We start from the raw sequence: 21,604 nt of genomic DNA, 5'->3' as shown, positions 1-21,604 counted from the left end.
TTCAGGTTCAAAGGGTTATGCAAGATGGACGCCTTTTGTTTCCCCCCTCATGCGGCGGACAGGGAGGCAAAGTCACATCTGCTTTGCCAACGAAGAGACAACCACCGCGGGCCGCTCGCTCTCAGCAGGGTGGCTTCGGCCGGGGTCGAAGCGCGTACCTACAGCGCCGTCATCGTCAAGGCGTCGTCTGTTCGGAACGATACAGGACCGCTGTGAAGCGTCTTTCCCTCACAATGGTTTTGTATTGCTGAGGGTGAGTTGAGTGGAAAATTATGTCGCACTGTTTTGGCTCTGTTCTTTAATGGAAAGTAACCGTTTATGTTACACACGGTAATGGTCGCTGATACGATCACGGTGTCCAGCTGTTGTGTGATTTGGACGGTCAAAGTAAACGTTTTGTGGCTGTCTCATTGAGCCACTTTGGCGCCATCCGGTCGCCCCGGCGTATGTTTTCCTTGTGTACATTTAGTTGTTTTGCTTGTATATGAAGTGGAGGTACAAAGACGGATCAGAAGGCAATAAGTGTGTTCTGTTGTCTTGTGCAGGTATGTGTTTCCCTTTTGTTCAAGGTTGGAATTTTCGCTGTTTCCGTTGAAATTACTCTAGCTCATGCAGTTATTTGTTTTGTCCATTGGGGGTCGCTGTTTTCCCCTTGTATGGTTTTTGATAATTGTTGTTATTTGGATTTAGTGTGGTCCTGTCTTCCATGCACACTGGTTTTGTATTGCTGAGGGAAGTGGAGGTGCAAAGACGGATCAGAAGGCAATAAGTGTGTTCTATTGTCTTCTGCAGTATGAATAAGTGCTGGGAAAATCCACCACCGGAGTCAAGTTCTTCCATGCCCGTTTCACATCCGTTACACACATACACCTGTGCGTATGGAGGGTCACAACCTCGTAACCCTCAGGTGTTTCATCGTTGAGCACGGCCACAAACACAGAAAAGCAGCCTCAGCACATTTCTGAAAGAAAAGCAGTGAGAGCTATACGAAGACCTGTCCATCATTACACACAGTCATTTCTTCCACTGTTCAAAAGATTGATACACAATCAAATAAAAAAACATCGCTGTTCAATAACAATTGCATCATGTGTTGATCATGCGGTTGTTGCATCATGTGTTGATGCTGAAGCTTGTTTTTCTTCACACCTCTGATTGCAGTGACACCTTTAGAGGTTGAGCTCCATGCAGGTGTGAACTGCTTCCCGTCTCGACACACTTCCAATTAGGAGCAACTTAATGGGCTGCAAAAAGCTGCTCACAGAGGGGTAGTCAAAACTCTTGGGACTGAACGGAGTAAAACGGACATTCACCCCAACAAACCCCGATCTGCAGAGATCTTGTGGTCATCACGGCACAGCGTTCACATCCTGTCGCTCTTTTGGCTTCCATATGGTTGAATGTATTATGGATATCACTGGGGCTGTTCGCTATTCCTTATGTTTGGTTTCTCAAGTTAGCATACACTTTTTTTATTTTAACTTTATTCCACCAAATAAGTCAATCGAGAACCAGTTCTCATTTACAGTTACGACCTGGCCAAAAAATGCAACAACGGAGAAAAACAAATAAAACGTAGATAAAAATCAATCTCATGTCACAAATTACAACATCATGATATATATACACAATGTATAAAAAACTAACGGTGTTCCTGAAAAAGATTTCTGGAAGTTTGCCGATTCAACATTTAAATGTTTACTTCATCAGTTTCCGGTGAGAAACAGCAGACAGCCCAGACTCTCAGAGGTGTTTCAGGGCTCCAGGTCAAGAATCCCTCTCATGCTAATTGAATTAGAAAGACATTGTGAGTTTGTATTCCCTGATTATAGAAATGAAGATATTATCATGCACTTAAAGGGAAGGAGTAAAGACATGAACCTGTGGCACATGTAACGCATCAGTCATAAAGGTTCGTGCCGAGTCGTCTCTTCGTGGGATCCGTCTGGACGTTTTTTCCGTGATTGGATCCGTGCACATTTTGGACACTTTTTTTGCACAAAACAGTGTTTGTGAAAGCACGCCCTGCACGCTGTGAAAAGAGAAGCGACATAAATACAGGTTATCATACTATCATCCGACATGTATGTCTGAAATTAGGTCATTTTGTTTCAAAAAACACACAAACTCAGACCGTCGAAGCCTCACGTTAAGTTGATAGGGTGAACTTGTCAGCATTAAGATATATTACATATTCAGCATCTTTTATATCATCCACTTTTTATCCTGCATACATCATTTATTTAAAAATGAATCACGTGTCAGTGCTTACCTGGACATCGCCGACATATGTCCGCCTGAAAAGGAAAGATGACGTCTCTTTCTCTGCAGAACTCGCAGATAAAACCTCGGGCCAGACACAACTGTGAGGAAGAAGTCAGAGAAATTGTTAAGAATTGAATTTTGTTTTCTTTTTCTTAAAGCATGAACACACCCTTTAACAGTCAATAACATTGCACCATCTGTGTCCTCAGGGTTTGATTCTGCATTTCTTTTCAGTCCAAATTGACCACTTAATAACAAAAGTTGAACAAATCTTGTAAATCTCTCATGCAAGAAAAGGGTTTCAACGCCTTTAATGTCAAAGTGAAAACGGATCCCTCCAAAACACGACAAATATAAAACTACACTTGTTTGACTCATTCAGCTGCTCGAGTTCGCTGAGTCGGCCTTTTGGCTTCAGTGCTGCTGCGTCCGAGTCCTTTTTCACCCCAAACTTCTTCTAACTTATACTTGTTAGCAGCTCAGTGGGAAATTTTACTTTTTTGTGAGAATGGAGGAAGTAAAAAGTGATGTATGGTAATATGATAACAACATATAGATGCAAACCTAAATAATGACATTCAAAAAAGAGATTCAAGCCATCAGCTTTCTCCTGCTGAATGTCTGCTACAGACGTTATTCTCCTTTGATGGTCAAATTGCTGCCGGATTAATAAACACACTATTTTATTCCCCTTCCCCTTTAATGTTAATCCCAACATCTGGACACCTTGACGTTACCATTGCGGTTTTTAAGCCCGTCCTGCGTTGCTTTGGTTTTGTCCGGATGAAACGGTCATCCAATATTTGGACCAGCGGTAATTAAATACCCGCAGATATTAAACACCTCATGTCATAAAGATTGAGGAACAGCAAACATGTGCTACCTTCTAAATATACTATATGTATTGTCTATAGATTTAAAGGAGAATGATGCCAACACTGACCTCACAGTTTTCGACATGCTCGATGGCAGAGTGCAGCAGCGCCCGGGCCTGCACCACCAGCAGACCCTTCTTCACCCTCCACAGGTCCTCCATGGAGAACAGGGGAGGCTGCTCCATCAGGTGAGCAGGGAGCTGGTCAAACTCGGACATCGCCCTGAGACACACACACACACACACACACACACACACACACACAGGAGAGTCTGAGTCCTTTCTGCCACAACAGGTCAGCAAAACATGACCTGCAGACTCCATAAAATGTCCCAGGAAACCATTTGCTGAGCTCACAGGTAAAACTCTCTCTCACTGGTCGCCTCAGCATGATTCTCCCTATATTATTGCACCTTTAATGTTGAACTTTTTATTGATTTCCTTCACTATTTGTATGTGTTAGAGTGCATGACCCAGACGTGCTTCTTCTCATCGCCCCTCCTTCCCTTCTTTGTTTCTTGCTCATTGTCTGACTGGACTGTGCAATACTTAGTTTGATTATTCCTCTGGAGCTGCACACGGAAATGAAAGATAACTGGAACTATAACTTAAATACATAATATGGCTGCTTAGACTTATAGGCCCTTTAAATGTGTACATGCTGCTGCTTATCCTCCTAGCAGATGCATCTCAATATATTTCATGAATAAATATTCATTGGCTAAATGGGGATCCACTTTTATATTTAAACCTACCACCAGGTAATGGTCGTAATTCATAGCAGAAAACATATCCATGAAAGTCGCTGCATCACGTGTTAAACGTTAACTCTCTGCCACAGTCTTGTCTTTGCCACTAGATGGCGCCAGACTACAATGTTTTCAAATCCCCCACAGTGGCTTTATCACATTCTTAATAATATAATAATGATAATATTTAATCCAATGGTTGTGTTGTAAATATTCTGTCTACCTTCCAGATAATCTGCAGGCTGACAGCAGCTTTTTGATGCCCATCAGCTGCTCCTGGAGCTCCTGAAGGAGACAGGAAGAGGGGGAGGAAGGAAGGAAATAAAGAAGGAAGAAAGGTAAGTCAAAAATCTTGCATTACAATCATATAGTGCTTCGTAATCAATGTGTCAAAGAAAAGTACTCCTTAAAAAACAAAACAAAAAGACTCCTGTGACATTAGTTTGTTACCACAGTGGAGCTAGTTTTCACTTTTTAATAGTTAGCACGTTTATTCTAGTGGTTCCCAACATAGGGGTCGCACCCTTCCAACGGGTCACCAGATAAAACCGAGGGGTCGTAAGATAATTGATGGAGAAGCAAGACGAAGACATTGAAACACAGTTGTTTTCAGTTTGATTCTTTTTACCAGTTTAGAGGATAAATGTCTCTTTGGTGGAGACAAGTGGAACGGGACAAGAATCACTGGTTTTACCGTTAATGGATTACTAAATCATAAATGTACGGCTTATCTAGGTCTCTTTGAACAGGACATGACATAATGATAATAATAACAACAATACTTACAATAATTGGGCCTTGGACTCACCCTGAACTTGTCCAGCTCCTTCACGCTGCTGTAGAGCGTCTTACCGACGCAGCTCAGGTCAAACAGAGGCTGATGCCAAACTGAATCCAGCAGCTGTTTGGAGAAATCACTCACAGGGTACCTGCAATATTACTTTTATTATTATTATTATTATTATTATTTATTTATTTATTTATTTTAATTTATTTTTATTTTTTATGTCAGATCTTTATGAAAACATGAGCTCATTAGTTTATTGAATGATGTATGAATAATAATGCTTCGAGTGGATTGATAGTCATATTAATTTGTCTTGGAATGAATGATGATGGTATCGTGACTTGTTCTCTCATTATTTTAACTTCAAGTTTAATTATTATATTTTTTTTCATCTATTTTTGTGAAAATGTTTTTGGGGAAAAATGTTGATGTATTATTGTTGTTGTTAATAAAAGGCCCAAACACTGATATAAATAACTGGTAAAACAATAGGCTGACTGGTTTCAGCAAAAGCAGCTGCATTAATATTTACCATGTTTAAAACTGTAGTCAAATCAATAATGATATTAGCCTGTATAAGACATTGGGGGTGATAGTATTAGACCCTTTGCATTAATACAAGTCCTAGCAGGAGTTTTGTGAGTGTTTTACGACCTGCCGAAGTCCCAGCAGGTCAGAAGCCGACCAGGAATCACAGCTTCAGAGCCGCCGTGGCAGCAGTCACAGAAATACCTAATAAATGACAATGAATAAATGATCCAAGCACAACAATTGGATTCTCGTTTGTTGGAGACCATTTCATGGGAGAGAGAGTTGCTTTTCACACTAGGAGCAGAGTGACGACATTTCTGGCTCCTCTTTGGTTCACAGTGTTGAATAATGATTACCATAAAATGTTGTACAGGTACGTACCGGCCAAGATATTCACAGTACCGCAGTTTCTTGATGTACCCTGGAGAAAGAGTGTGAAAGAAAGAAAGAGAGAGAGAGAGAGAGATCAAAGCATCTCGCGCCTCATAGTGGTCATATATATATTTTAGTTTCCTTCTGGGTGAACTACACAGTTTTCACTCCTCTGCAGCTAAAGCTGAATAAATGCTGCGAGTGTGAATACTCACGAGGCTCCACCTCGGTCCCACAGCCTGCACACAGGAAGTGCTGCAGAGCCACGACCTCACTGCGTCTGCAGGAGGAGACTGTGAATGTCCACATCCACCCATCCACCTGGTTTCTATTTCTTTGCGTAGGTATTCGGTGTGGTTGAGCCGGGTCGGGTGGAACTACCTGTTGGTCGGCTGAACGGTGAAGATGATCTGGAAGCGCGGCGGGGCCCAGCTCAGGGATCCTCTCATCCTGGTCCTCAGTCTGATCTCCTCTGCCAGGCTGCCGCTGCTCACCGCCACATCTCCAGTACCTGGCAACTGGCAAAGAGAGAGAGCGAACAGAACGGAAATATCAACAGTAATATTGCTTTTGGGACTCAAAAGGATAGCCTGAAAGCAAAAGGTAGAACATATAAAACAACCTTTTGTTTGTGGAAATGCATGTTTTTCAGTAATGTTTTCTGGTTCTTGTCGTAATGTGTTCTCACCTCCTGCAGCGAGCTGCGGAGGCTTTGCCGAGCACGCCGAGGCTCATGGGAAGGAAGCCAGCTCCTCCTGAACCCCAGCACCAACTGCTGGGCCAGCCACTCTGCACTGCATCATGGGAAACCACAGTTTGACTCAGGACTCACAGAATCTGACCACCACGAATATATTTAGACTGACACGGAGTCATTCAGGGTGCTTTCTTTTCTTACTTTGGGAGAGACTTTCTCGGTGTCAGCGTAGGGTCGACTCCACATGACTCTGAAATGTAGGACCTTTGTCATCAGATGTGATGCAGTGTTGTCATTTCTACAGTGAGTTGTAGTGCATCCCATAATATGACAACACTAACATTCTTTTTAACAGCTGTAGAACAGTGTTGGTAATAAATAAGAAGGCTGTCTACTAGCTTAAAGTTATAGTACTCACTTTACATCATGAATAATTTAGGAATAATTAATATTATATAATTGGATGATAATTATTAATGTGATTATCAGTTCAATATTGCAGCTCAAAGAAAGGTGCAATTCCTCACTCGCCTCTTGTCCAAACCTTAATTTGGTTAATTATACTTTGTATTAATAATCGACAAAGTATCCAGCAACTAATGGTATCAATTAATTGTAGAGCAGGAAGTAATATAACATTTCTCTCTGAGTTGTAGTTCAGTGAAGTGGCAGGAAATTTACCTCAAAAAGAGTTTCTGGACTTACTTCTGACCTTAGCTACAGTGTGTTTCCATCCATCTTATTTCATTTTAAATATTCACAAAATATCAAGAGAAATATGTGACACATAACCTAACTAGAATGGGCACTCGGTAGAGCGCATACCTTCGCATATCACAAGATTGGGCATTGAATTATGAACACTTTGACATTAGTTGCATGCCAATTAGACAAAAATGTATCGTGCTATGGTAAAAAAAAAAGACGTTGACCTTTCCATGACCTTGACCTTTGACCCGATTGATCCCAAAATCTAATCAAATGGTCCCCGGATAATAACCAATCATCCCACCAAATTTCATGCGATTCAAGAAGATTTTGACCTGTTCATGACCTTTGACCTTGAACTTTGACCCGATCGATCCCAAAATCTAATCAAATGGTCCCCGGATAATAACCAATCATCCCACCAAATGTCATGCGATTCGGTTCAATACTTTTTGAGTTTTGCGAATAACACGCATATAAATAAATAAATAAATACACGGCGATCAAAACATAACCTTCCGCATTTTCAATGCGAAGGTAATAATGATACACAGTAATGTTTGCAGTGCCTCACCAGGAGGCATCATATCAATGTTGTCAAATAGATTAAATACAATAAAGAGCATTTACATTCAATCAAGGTGTGTAAGTACAGAGTAAAAATGAATTAAAACTATTAAGACATATATTTTTCTCTATCACACACAACATATAACATTTTAATCCTGTCTCTCTTTTTATATCCTTTTATTTCTAAGTGGACAGTGAGAGTAATTTTACCTTCAAATCCACTGTCCGAGGAGAGGATGGAGAAAGTCTCCGGCGGATGTTCAGCCTCGTGATTCACTGGTTCCTCCTTCTCCTCCTCCTCCTCTTCATCCTGCGTGTGGTGGCGTGTGTGTGTGTTTGATGTGTTGTCAGTCTCTTGTCGAGGATCACTCGCCCTGCCGGCCCGTGTGCCTCTTGCTGCTCTACATCTGTCTTTGTGTCCACGTGGCGGCATGTCCTCCGCCGAGCTGGCGTCTCTGCGCGTGAACACGTTGCAGCGCGAGCGTTGCCGCCGCGTGTCCATCTTGGACGTCCATCGGTCAGAGCTCAGGGTCCATTTGACGCCCTCCAGCACCTCCAGCATCATGTCCACCACAATGAAATGAGCATTCTCCTGCGCAGCCATTCAAAGAGACACATGGTGAAGCAGCACCGTCATCATCAGTGACCTACTGACGGTGTGGTATGCATCCACACGCAGAGGAAAAGCCCATTTTATTCTTTCAGAGATGACAGTCTGATAGCAAACACGGATCTATCCCACGGCAAAATATTCATCTGTGTTAAAAAGCACTCTTAACTCGACATATTGAACTCGGCATAACTTGCTTGAGTCCTTCCTGTTTCAGTAGTTAGCTCACAGTGAAGTTTATCTGTTGCTGCCCCAAAGATGACGACTTTGAGATTTATTTAAACGTACGATTAATCCTCTGAAATCTTAATTTAACGTGGATTTTAAACTTTTCGTTGCAACTAGAAACTTCCTCTTGACCTTCCTGGTATTTCTGGTCCTCTCAGGCTCAAACAACGTCACGCTGATCCGTCCTCAGTCTCCACGTTTATAAATCACACGTTGAAAAGTCAAAGGTGGTAGCTCTGATGTTTTATTTGAACCGTTTCAAAGTCGCTTTAGAAGCTCGAAGTCAATCGAGACGAGATTTCTACAAAACGTCGATTAAAACCCAAAACGTTGAACGCTTTGAAACAACGCGGACGCACGACAACGGGCGAACAAAGAGAATTTTAGGATCTTAGCCTCGTCTCATGCTCAAATAAAAGAGAGAAGTCTTCTGATTTCTTTGAGGGGTTGAAGCGGGTGCAGTGAGGTGTGTGTTTCAAGAGACGTGGTAATACCTTTGAATCAGATTATAATTTGTGTCATTTATAACGTACCAAAAGTACTACCTAACTGTAACTGTACCGCTCTGGCATGTAACGCACCTTTTCCAGATCACAACTGGTCTTGAAGAAGTCTGGGATGCCCCTGCAGCGTATTCTCTCTTCATTCTGCAGTGTTGCGGAAGAGAGGCCTGACAAAACAAATACACGTGTTGTTTCTGTAGTGTAGGTAAATGGTACGAAAGAAGATTCCAGTGGAATGACCACATCCCTCTATGTTGAGGTCTTTAATAAATTGGAGGGGAGAAAGTACAAAAACAAATGGCTCAGGTGAACCTCACCAGAACCATGAAGTACTTTTTTTTATCCATGAAATGTTGAACTTTGTACAAACATTCATGCTCCCAGAGGAAGCATCATACTGACTTCGGTGATCCCCTAACTTTTTTTCATGGCATCACCATGAGGGTGACAGTTTAGTTTTCTTATTGAAATGTTCAAAAAAGTATAATTGTCACAGTTCAACTCCCCACCTTCTTTTTATTAGTTGTTTTCATCCTGTCTGCCTCACTAACTATCATGTCATTCCAGATCCTGCTTCCCATCTCGTTAGTCCAACTCCCTTCACCTGTTGTCTCACCTGCCTCTGATCACTCCCACCTCGTCAGTCCCTCATTCCCTTCACCTGGGCCTCATGCCCGTCTCACCTGTTGCCCATTCCCTCGTTAGTCTCTGTCTACTTAGGTCCCCCCACTTGCTTTTGTCCTCTGCCAGATTGTCTTGTGTTTCCAGCCCAAGCCCTTGTGCGGTACATATTTTGTTCCTGATTCTGATTCTTATTATCATTATTTGCAGTTCTGTCTCCTGAGTCATGCTATTGGGTTCATACTAAATGCTCCGTGACAATAGTATGGATTATGCTGCAATTTATTTCACATGATCGTGGTCCCTAGATGATGAATTTGAATGTTGATCTCCTGACCTCAAGCTTGTCCAATACTTTAATTTTTTGAGACCAAATAACTGCAAAAGGGTATTCGCAACAATGGGAGCGTGTTAACGTTCTCATTTCCTCAAACACAGGAAACACAAGTTAGCAGGTTTATTGGTTTCAGACTATCTAACTGATCTTAATCAGATCATAACCACCACTGGGACATAGCAGGTGGACTCTGTGCATGTATACAGGCTCTGTAGATACACCCGTAATGATTACACCTATCCTACCTGATGAGTGAGGCGTCACAGCTGGTTAGACCCCGCCCCCTGTCCTCCTTAGCCAATCCCTGCTGTCCGCTGAAACGACAGTTGACCCAGGGGCCGAGGAGTCGGTTCAGATGCGATGAGGCAGAGACGCAGAGCGGTTTCTTGTCCTTCTGAAGGGGGGACAGGTGTGGACAGGAGCTCTGTCTGGATCCCACATCCACCATGCTGGGGACAGCTGGGCACCCACCCGGGTCCAGAGACAGCGGACCAGAAGCAGGAGACCGGGAGTCTATGTTGCTGTCAAAAAACAAAAACAAGAAGCACATGACGGCCACGTGACAATCCTAATATGCACTTCCACAAATTCAAAAAGAGAACATTTGAAAACATAATATCTCCCATGAAAGAAAAAACATTATGTTGTATTCCACTAAAGCTTGGACAAACATGTGAAAGTTCATTAAAAACGTCAACATATTACCTTTAAAAAATCTAAACAAATCCAGGTAAAAAGTTAACATATTTTAAAAAGAGTTTACAAGTGTACATGGGTCAATGAACACTACATCTAATTATTCTCCAACACTAAGACCACAACAATACCTTTTATCTGTCTGCTTAAATGATTCCAGTTAATGAGGCAACGGGAATTGCAACGGACAATGAAAAGGCTGTTTTTGTTTCATTTACATTGTCATTATTTTGCCATTAGGATTTAAAACAGAATATAAAAAAGGGGAGGCACAAAAAAAAGGATTCATGAATGAAGAGCAAACCGTCATCTAATTATATATATTTTTAAGGAAGCACCCGGTTGTAGTGCAAATAGAGACAGGTCAGATAAAAACACTCAAATAGCAAAAACCCAGTTTTTAATGTTTTCAGTTACCTTGATGGTGCCGACATGCCGGTGCCCTCTCCATGCCAGGAGCCGGGCCTGTGGCGTCTGGAGATGACCGGACTGCTCCTGGGAAGGAAGAAGCACATGTCCTCCAGCTCCTCACTGATCCCCTTTATTCCTTCCTCACCAGCATCATCCTCCTCGCCATCATCAGCCGGAGGATTGGGGGTTCTGTCAGTGCTGTGCACAGCAGAGCTGCACTGTGGGCTCAACTGGGATGGCGGGGAATGTGTGCAGGCCTTGGGACGCGTCCTCTCGGTGAGAGTTGGCTCTGGGCGTCGATGGGAACATGCTGTGTTCGCTTCTCCTCCACTGGTTTCTGGTGGCGACAGGAGGAGAAGCGGGACTGAGTTCTCGTGGAAAGATTCTTCCGGAGCGACTTCTAGAGAGAAAGAGGAGACAGACATGCGTGTTATTACCTTCGCATTGAAAATGTGGAAGGTTATGTTTTGATCGCCGTGTATTTATTTATTTATTTTTATTTTTATTTTTTTATTTGTATGCGTGTTATTCGCAGAACTCAAAAAGTATTGAACCGAATCGCATGTAATTTGGTGGGATGATTGGTTATTATCCGGGGACCAGTTGATTAGATTTTGGGATCAATCGGGTCAAAGGTCATGGTCAAAGGTCATGAACGGGTCAAATCTTCTTGAATCACATGCAATTTGGTGGGATGATTGGTTATTATCCGGGGTCCATTTGATTAGATTGTGGGATCAATCGTGTCAAGGTCAAGGTCATGGAAAGGTCAACATCTTTTTTTTACCATAGCACGATACATTTTTGTCCAATTGGCATGCAACTAATGCCAACATGTTCATAATTCAATGCCCAATCTTGTGATATGCGAAGGTATGCGCTCTACCGAGTGCCCATTCTAGTTAATACACTGTTGTTGTTGTTGTGTATTTTATTCAGTCAATCATCGCAATACAATACAATATATAATATACAAAACAGAAAGACTGAAAAGGTAAAGGTAGAAGCAAAACATGCTTATATATTCCTATCCTAAATTATTATAATCAAATAAATCAGAAAATGTATATAAAATAAAGAAATATAATAAAGAAAATAAAAAATTAAATATATATCCACATACATCTTCCATATACATACGTTTCAATCACACTTATAACCCTCACAAATTGTTTTATAAATAATCCTTTTGAAAATCATTTTAACGTTATTCCATAATTGGACTCCAACAATAAAAATAAATCTTCTTTTAATCCCTTTTTTAGCCTTGTGTACAGTAAATTTACAAACATCTCTCAAATCATTCTTACACTCATGTATTTAAAACAAACTTTGTACTCAGTCTGGCAGTGACTTTGTTTTTTCAAATGCACATAGACTTTCATTGCTGAGGGTGAGAGGGAGTTTATTTTAAGCTGGTGTTTGATGTTTGAACCAAATTAAATAACAATTCCGGATAATTCAAATTAAGGGTTATACAGGGAAAAGGTATTGTGTGTGGATTAGTCATCAGTCCTGTAACACCTGTGTGTAATCGCAGTCTCAAGAAGCCCTCGAGGTGCTTCAAAGCTACGGAAGCCTAATTACATTCGCATTGAAAATGCGGAAGGTTGGTTTTGATCGCCGTGTATTTATTCATTTATTTGTATGCGTGTTATTCGCATAACAAAAAAAGTGAAAAACAGAATCGCATGAAATTTGGTGGGTTGATTGGTTATTATCCGGGGACCATTTGATTAGATTTTGGGATCGATCGGGTCAAAGGTCAAGGTCATGAAAAGGTACAAATCTTCTTGAATCGCATGAAATTTGGTGGGATGATTGCTTATTATCCTGGGGCCATTTGATTAGATTTTGGGATCGATCGGGTCAAAGGTCAAGGTCATGGAAAGGTCAACATCTTCTTTTTACCATAGCGCGGTCAATTTTTATCCAATTGGCATGCAACTAATGCCAACACGTTCATAATTCAATGCCCAATCTTGTGATATGCGAAGGTATGCGCTCTACCGAGTGCCCATTCTAGTTTGAGAGTGCGGTGGGTCTCACCTGTTTCCCTCAGAGCTGCAGGTGCAGGTGGCTCTGCGGAGTCCACACACCAGCTGATATATCTGGATCGGTGCAGGGTCGAGGAAATGCCCTCGCAGCTCCCCATCTGCACAGGAGAGGAGAGACGACGTGTCCCAGCGACATCAGCTTTGGGTGGACACTTCCTAGTGGGACATTGCTTTCTGAGTGATGAGAACACCTGAGTGGAAGAACCCAAAGTTACCCAAACACTTACATCTTCAGGCAGTTGATCACTGATGATGACGTTCATGGCTTTCCAAACTGTCGTTGTTTTTTCCTGTATGGAAACGGGAGCAGGACGTTTTTCCGGCGCTGCTGCAGTTCCTGCCAGTCGTTCATCAGGATCATAAAAACACTCAAAGGCTCTTAAAAGTCAAAGTCTCAAGTCTGAACATTGCTGCCCTCCCTCACCTCCACCTTAACACATCAGATGAGATCAGGCAGCATGGTGGTGGTGGAGATTAGTATGAAGATATTGTAGAGAATAATCACACACTGGAAAAAAAGGAGACTTTTTTTCTTCTTCTTTGTGGCGTAAACAGCGTGTGGACATTTTAGCTATCACACCATTTCAAAACCATCAGTGTGGAGCAACACACAATCACAGACGTTTGTCATAACATGTGGTGTCACATAGGATCTGCCCTGGTGCAAGTAAGAATTGTGACATTTTTTAAATATTTTTACTTCAAACAAGAGCCTACAATATTAGTATTTGCTACTGCCTTCGATATTATTTTCACGAATTCCCAAATGCCCTTCTGACATTTCAGGAAATTGTATGAAAGAGTGTGTGATGTCCAAAACCTCCTCTGACAGGTCGATGCAGAGTTTGGGGGAGACCCTGATTGTAATCTTCATATTTTTTTCTTTTTATCCTCAACCTTGGAACAACTGCCTTGTGAAAGCTGGACAGTAAAACTCCCGAGAGAAGACAACTTGTTAAATTTGGGGATGCGTGCACTGTCCTGTCACAGGAGGCCTGATAGCAGCAGTCTGACCTGAATCTTGGAGAGGTTTGTATCGACTTAAAAAAGTGTGAATTTCAGTTTGCAGAACATAAAAGTTGTCTTGTTTGAATCTTTTTGGAGCCTCATTTCATTCATTCATTTTCATACTTATTTGGTTTTATTTAACAAATATAAAAAGATTTGACCCCTTACACCTGAGAACATGATAGATTGGCTTTTTAAAAATTCCTTTAATGTGAATGTTTCTAAATTGAAAATGTTTCTCGCCGGTACACACGCACACACGCACTTCAGAAACATCAGCTGGTTTCACTTCATAAAATATAAACAGTCTGGCTCAGTGGCTGGGAAACAGTGAACATGCAGCCTTTATTAATTGTAGATAAAGCCCTCTGTGTTCTTTTAACAATGAGAAATAACAATAATATTTTTATTCTTTCTCCCAAAAGCACCAGTTCTACTCAGTGTTCAAAAACAAATCAAGTTGGGTGAAACATGTTATCGGTCTCACTCCAAGAGGCTGATCCGCTGAAAGCTTCCTGTGAGTCCAGACTGTGATTGTGAAGCACCAACACGGTGCCCAGAAACACACGTACAACTCATCTTACCAACCGAAAAATTAAACCAGCTACTCACCATTTTGCGATCGTCCAGAATGAAGCAGCGGCCTGTCAGAGGCCGAGGGGACTGGTACGAGTCGTGAAAGGAAGCGAGGCGGTTGGTTGGCGACACTTCCTGTATTTAACCGTGGTTTGTACTTTCCACGGCTCAGCGGGCAGCAGTCTTTATTCTGAAGACACAGAGGTCAAAGAGTGAGATCTCCTCAAGTGATTAAACCCCAACATGATCATTCACGCCCTAAAGAGTGGAGGTTTTGTGAGACTCTAATATATACTGTCACTTGCAATGTTTAGGCCTCCTCTTTAATCTGGAATCTATTTTTGAATGGCAGGCAGTTTATTCATTCTGCAACAACCCATGTTTTCATTTTGTAAACGTGTTGCTTAACTTTGGATTGATGATTTTCCAAGCAAGTGTAATATTGCTGAAGAACATAAAGAAAGTAAAGAAGCATATAATCAGATCAATAGTGGCGTTGCATAACTCTGACATTTCAGGGAAATGATGTGAGCCAACAACAGAATATACCGCAGCAGGAGTTACAATGAATACTAATTATAGGTTATAATGGTGCATCTGACAGGATGACTATGGGTCAGTGGTTAGCAGGTCTGTCTTTCAATCAGGGGGTTGGAGGTTCAATCCCCACCCTAGTCAATGTGTCCTTGAGCAAGACACTTAACCCTGAATTGCTCCCTGTAGCTGCGTCTACGCTACGGTGTATGTAGGATTGTAAGTCACTTTGGATAAAAGCGTCAGCTAAAGGACATGTAATGTGAAATGTAATGCATCTTCCTCAATCTACAGTAACCACAGTGCAAAGAGGTTATTGAGCAGAGATATTAAAGTGTCTAATCTCAGCAGACTGATGGCTGTCACGACAGCTGGCCGCTGGTGTAAAGAGAAAGAGGAAGTTTTACTCAGAGTCAAAGTATCAGTTGTTGTTTTTATTTTCACGTTGACAGGACATGACGTCCAGGCACCAAACACTGAAAGTATATGTGCTTACATTAGAAAACTTAAACGCATACAATATATACGAAGAGTGTTCTCTGTTTTAAAATGCTTTGATGTTTTCTATCTCTGCCAGGAGATAATGAGTTGTGTGTGTGTGTGTGTGTGCGTGTGCATGTCTCTATCTCTATCTCTCTGTCCTTCCACGGCTAATCTCACATCAAACTGCATAATATTTTGGGTTCTTGTTTTTGGCTCCAGGCTGAAGGACCTCTCGTGGTTGCAGTGACTCACACTTTCTTGAAAGACTTTTTATTGCCAGATCGATACGGCCACCCACACCTGACCCGCCTCTCTTGGTCAGCCAGTCGTCGGGTTCATTCAGTCAAACATCACAGCAGTGGTCACGGCAGACACATCTTTGTAGTTATTTTATTTTTGTTACAAACAAAGCGTCAGGAAACTCGGGGCACAAAGACTTCTTGGACCGTTCCTGCATGTACTTTTAATGTAGAGAGTATGTCTGGAAATACATTGTGAATAGAGGAAGTGGAGATTTTTGGAAAGTATTACATTTTTACGGGAAAGTTCTGTCCAGTCTTCACATTTGCGCAGAGTTGTTTTACGGATACGATTGGGTTTGGGATAAAGGCAATTATAGCCATGGTCTGTGGGATGAATTGTACCTTTTGTCAATAAAACAAGTATGACTATGCAAGTAGAATCCTGTGTTGGCACACATACTGTAATCAGTGATCCACACTGTGTATCTGCTGATACAAGCTTGTTATGCAATCGGTTGACTCGGCACTGGAGCTTTCTCACTATCATGCATACACGCATAAACGAACACATACATACGCCGCCCCCACACACACACACAACCTCACATAGTAGTGAATAAGAGCTTTTTTTAACTTAAAAGTATCACCTTTTGTTAAACATTCCATCTTTTATCTGTTTGCATTGTATTATATATTTTAATGACCAAGTGTTGAGGAGAGCTTTGATCAGCCAAAAAAAGGTGAAATGTGTGCAACATTTGACTGCTGCAGCACATAAAGTCACCTTCTGTGACTCCACGTCTTTTTAATATCACCGGCAAAGGAAGTTTTGTTTTCCGTTCAGTTTATTTGTTTCCAGGATTACAGAAAGAAAATCTGGCCTGATTTTCATGAAACTTGCTTTGTTCCTGATCTGAATGGTTAAGGAGGTTTGAACCAGGCCTCTCTGGTTGAAGGGATCACGTCTATGGCAGCCTTAAACTTCTTGGGATAGTGTGAATGTACAATTACTGATGAAGAGATCTCCCAAATGTTTAACAGCCAACATTAAGCAATTCATGTCTAACTAATAGGATTTTTTACATTTATGTTATGACTCCGTTTTTGTGGGTGTATGTGCCTCTAACAGTAACATAAACCGAGGTCTAGTCCGTAGAAATATACGGTTATCACAGCCACCGACAGTATCACCAAGGTATGAATCACTGGGAAATGCTTCTGTAAAACTTTATTTTCTACTCAAACGGAGCATGTCTCAGTCTGTCCGGCAGATGTCGCTGTTTAGTTGCGTTTCCACTGCTGTTTTCATTCCTGTGCTGTTTCCAAGCTGCACACTCTATTGCGCAGCCGCAGTGAGTGAGCTGTGTCAAGTCATAGAAATGCACGTGGAAAGCGGAAGCGCAAAAAATAAAATATACAACAAAGTCCTGGAGCTGAAATCGATTCAAATTAAAATCAGCTCAAAAGGGTAAACTAATACATGAATTAGGCCGTATGTCTAAAACTTGACTGTAAATAATAAATATACAGTTTTAACTTGACTGTAATTATTAATTAGAGAATAAATAATAAATATAAAGTTTTGCAGGTAATTGTACAATCCCACTATCTCTAGAGCTGATGCATTTTTTAATACATATCCTTCCCCACACTGTATTTCCAGCCATTATTGATATTAATATTACATAATTATTATTAACAAACGGATTGAGTTTCTTCCATCGTGTAATAGCGCTGGGTGGATCTTATTTTGAAATACCACAACCGGATGTGGCACCGCAGCTCCATCTTTGAAGCTTTTTCGCATCGCGCAGACAGAGAGGCGGACGCGGCGGCTACAATCGAGGAGGAAACGCGGTACGGCTCGGCACGCCTGAAGAAGTCGGTGGACGGCCGCTTGACCGTTAGCTAGCCCCTCCACGCGACCCTCTCGCCCTCGGATACAACCGACGCACGCACACATCCCGGAGAACCGCGGAGAGGCGGGAGCATTATGGCGACGTTGGGACCGGAGTCGGCTCGTGCTCCTCATTCCCAGCTCGGTTCTTCCCCGTCGATCCAGTCTCACATCGGGGGCGCTAACCTGCCGCCCAACCGGGGTTTGGAGCGGGCGCTGGAGGAGGCGGCGGCCAGCGGCGTCCTTAACCTCAGCGCCCGCAAACTCAAGGAGTTTCCCCGGACAGCCGCCAACCACGACCTGACGGATACAGTGGACGCAGGTAGGCTTGTCTCCCCGGGGTGGGGTGCGGGGGTTGGAGGAGGAGGGGGAGGGGGGTGGGACACACCGGCCCTGGGCGGTAACGACTCTCTGTGCAGCAGCGTGGCCCTCACTCACCGTTGAGGAATTTCCGTTCACCGTTAACGATCCAAAGATCGTGTTTATGTATTGAGCCGCACGGGGGAGTCGAACTCGCAACCCTGGCGGTGTTACGCACGCTCATCGTGTGTGCGCGTGCATCTCCAACGAGGCTCCACATTCATCCCCTGGAGCTCCACCTGGTCCGGTGCACAGCTGGAAGTGGACCGGTTCGGTGGCTGGGTGCAGGATCTGACTTGTCACTGGGCCTTCCGCGGAATTCCCCACCACTTCCCTTTTAATCCGTTTAGAGGAGTAAACAGGCATGACTGTCTGCTGCTTTGTTTACTAGAATAGATTTGAGGTTAAGAATAAGCTTGATTTATTCCTAGGTGAAAATTCACAAGCTGGACAGCAGTTTATAAAGTAATACCACCTTTAACAGCTGCAATATTTAACACATTAATACATCAATAATTATATTCCAGTAATGTGATGTATATTAATCTGCAATGGGACATTTTGCAGTATGAGTACTTTTACTTTGGTACTTTATGTATATTTTGATATACCAATAACTTTTTTACTGGACTCTTTGTAATTACACCGTAGTAACAATCTCTGTGTGTCTTCTATCACTGGTAGATGGTTTTTTTTGTATCGTAAAAATATATACAGTATACTCTGAGGTGTAAACTCTGCAGATGCTCCGACAGATGCTGTACAAGACGGGAAACCATGACAACGTGAGCTCGGAGTGGTTTGATGTCCCCAAAACTTTTGGAAAAAGGAGAATACTTTTTTTATTTAGTAACTGATTCGTCTCTTTTTGTTATCTGTCCATGCAGACAGTTCTGGTTGAAGTTCTGCTGCTAACACCTCTTTGAACTGATGTCAAGAGGACTATTTCTTCAGTCAATAAGGGGTATTTATGAAAAATGTAAATCAATACATTTTCAAGGACTGTCTTCATAATGGGACGACGTCGCGTTAAAAAGAAAAGAAACAAGGAAGTATTTCAGGTATCCAGAATCAGGTTGTGGATTATCCAGTGTAGCAGGGACATGGCTAAGATAAGTTACAACTATTTAAGTGAATGGTTAAGATTCTAAAATAAAACCTCCATTGTTTTGGGTTACTGAGGGCAAGACGACTCGAAACTGAAACATCACTTTTCTGTGCCGGGTCTGTTCTGTTCGCAGCGGCGTGGACGTCGAGGTCAGCCGTGTGACCGCTGGTCTGGAAAGTCTCAGTGACGTGATGTTGCTGTGACTTTGTTTATGTCCACAAAAAAAGAAATGTGGCTTGCATAAGAGCAGTGGGTCAGGTCCACACACACATTATATACATACACACACACACAGCATCGTACTTCAGTGCTGCCTTGCTCAACGGGCACTTAGCTTAAGCCTGCAGTGTGACAGTATTTTGTCAGTTGTGGTTTTGGTGGATTATTGTACTTTTGTTCCATCGGGGTTTGGATGGAAGATTAGTAATTTACACTTTCAAAACATGTCGAATTGAATCTCCCGTTTGTCTCCCGCTTACCCATCATGCCTTGCCTTATGGGGGGCTGTCACGTTTGTCTCGACCGGAGACCCAAATATTGATCTCCTGAGAGTTTGTGGCACTTGTTCAGGCGCGGATGAGTCGGATAGCATTTGGCGAGGTCGACGTTTTCCCCCGGCAAAAGACACCGCTTATTATTCTGTTTAGAGAAATGCAATATGTCGATCGAGCCGCTCCGAGTCGGGAACACGCATTTCCGTTGGAGGAATGTAAATATATGCAAACGGCTGCCGAAAAGGATTTTTAGTGACTGACCGAACGTTGGAGGTGTCGTCAAAAAGGAGAGCGTGGTTCCAAATTGTACTTTCTTTTTTTTACCTTCAGTAAAGTGTAGGACACGGCTCTCTATTAAAGGCCAAACCGTTTGATCGCACAGGGCAAACAGCAAAGTGCCGTTCCCTCCCACGAAGCCGTCCTCCTTCTGCACGGCTGCAGGTGCGACGTGTATTAATAGGTTTCCTCTGCGTCGCGGCGTGCATCCTAACCAGCGCCGGGTCTGAACGAGCAGCGGGAGTAGCTGCGCGGCCCTCGGAAATAAAAGACATGCAGCGATGCAGAATTGTGCCGCTCCGAGGGCGAATTTGAGGTTTTTGTGAACGTGAGCTACGACCTTTGCATGTTCGGCTGTTTCGGTTTTAGTATTCGACAAATGGACCGAAGAAATGCCAACGAGCCGGGGAGAGAGAACATGTCATTAAACCTCCTGTTTCATCGATCAAATCGTTGACGTGTGTGTGATGGTTCATTAGTGTTGAAGAGGGAGTGATCTCTGATCACACGAGGGCCGTAATCAGCCCCCTCGAAATGAAAATATAGATGAGAGAGAACAGTGAGTCACTGAAACACACACACACACACACACACACACACACTGCGGGTCAGCCTAGTTTCATATCGGAAGCCATACAAGTCTCAACTTGCACACAACCTGGAGCTGGTTTCCTTGAACGTCTTCTTGTGAATAAAGTTTGGGTTGTGCTGGAAGAGGGGGAGAGAGCGAGAGAGAGCGAGAGCGAGAGATGTAGCTTGGGGGGGGGGGGGGGTTCAGTCCTGAGGTGTGAACTTAGTTTGACCTGCTGTAAGTTTGACAGCAAAATGCGGAAGGTTATGTTTTGATCGCCGCGTATTTATTTGTATGCGTGTTATTCGCCTAACTCAAAAAGTATTAAACCGAATCGCATGAAATTTGGTGGGATGATTGGTTATTATCCGGGGACCATTTGATTAGATTTTGGGATCAATCGGGTCAAAGGTCAAGGTCATGGAAAGGTCAAAATCTTCTTTTTACCATAGCACGGTCAATTTTTATCCAATTGGCATGCAACTAATGTCAACATGTTCATAATTCAATGCCCAATCTTGTGAAATGCGAAGGTATGCGCTCTAACGAGTCCCCGTTCTAGTTCATTAATATCTTAATGTTTAACTTTCTTTTTTATTAATTAAATGGCCCTATAATCTGTCACACACACTAATTGGCTAATTACATTTGTCACAGAGATATTATGATACCGCACACGGAGCTAAAGTCACTGTGATTGAAGTGCTGCAAATTAGTAACACTGACAAAGCAACAGTCTGAGGACATGTGAATCAAACACACACACACACACACTACAGTTATACAGTATGTAGGTTAGCAAAGCTGGGGCGACCTCAGTTAGCAGACAGTTTGATAGTTAAAGGCATTTTCTGACATTCCACATCCCATTTGTTATTTCTCTGTCTCCTTTATCACTTTACATTTCAGATTGTCCTGAGTCTGGTGAAGACAGAACGGCTTTCGCCAAACAGACATCAGAGTTGTTCCGGATTTATCTTTTCCAGCCAACAAATGGAACGTTTGAACAACTAATTAAACTCAAAGGCAGGTGCACTAT

The 21,604-nt window shown here is 42.5% G+C and overlaps 2 protein-coding genes across 7 annotated transcripts in view; one reads left to right on the top strand and one right to left on the bottom strand.

The window, feature by feature from the left end:
• Positions 1-1,475: 1,475 nt before the first annotated feature.
• On the bottom strand, positions 1,476-14,657 carry rubcnl (rubicon like autophagy enhancer). The gene is made up of 18 exons (XM_056427615.1): positions 14,637-14,657; positions 13,244-13,353; positions 13,009-13,172; positions 10,966-11,359; positions 10,098-10,373; positions 8,973-9,141; positions 7,764-8,145; positions 6,477-6,525; positions 6,267-6,372; positions 5,960-6,096; positions 5,794-5,858; positions 5,588-5,627; positions 5,330-5,407; positions 4,697-4,817; positions 4,112-4,173; positions 3,209-3,362; positions 2,273-2,363; positions 1,476-2,032 (listed from the first exon to the last, which is right to left on the bottom strand). Coding segments are annotated over exons 2-18 (2,418 nt in total). The 5' UTR covers positions 13,246-13,353; positions 14,637-14,657; the 3' UTR covers positions 1,476-1,904.
• A 3,036-nt stretch (positions 14,658-17,693) lies between these two features.
• The window catches only part of lrch1 (leucine-rich repeats and calponin homology (CH) domain containing 1), a 65,637-nt gene continuing 61,726 nt past the window's right edge, over positions 17,694-21,604 (top strand). For all 6 annotated transcript variants that reach the window (XM_056425185.1, XM_056425169.1, XM_056425176.1 and 3 more), the window contains exon 1: positions 17,694-18,078. In XM_056425185.1, the coding sequence (XP_056281160.1) occupies positions 17,853-18,078 (226 nt within the window). In that variant the 5' untranslated portion in view covers positions 17,694-17,852. The remainder of the gene's footprint in view (positions 18,079-21,604) is intronic.

This window comes from Pseudoliparis swirei, chromosome 2 (genome assembly GCF_029220125.1).
Source record: "Pseudoliparis swirei isolate HS2019 ecotype Mariana Trench chromosome 2, NWPU_hadal_v1, whole genome shotgun sequence".
Classification (NCBI taxonomy): domain Eukaryota; kingdom Metazoa; phylum Chordata; class Actinopteri; order Perciformes; family Liparidae; genus Pseudoliparis; species Pseudoliparis swirei.
Note: the sequence above shows the minus strand (reverse complement) of the source record. Positions and strands in the feature narration are given on the sequence as shown.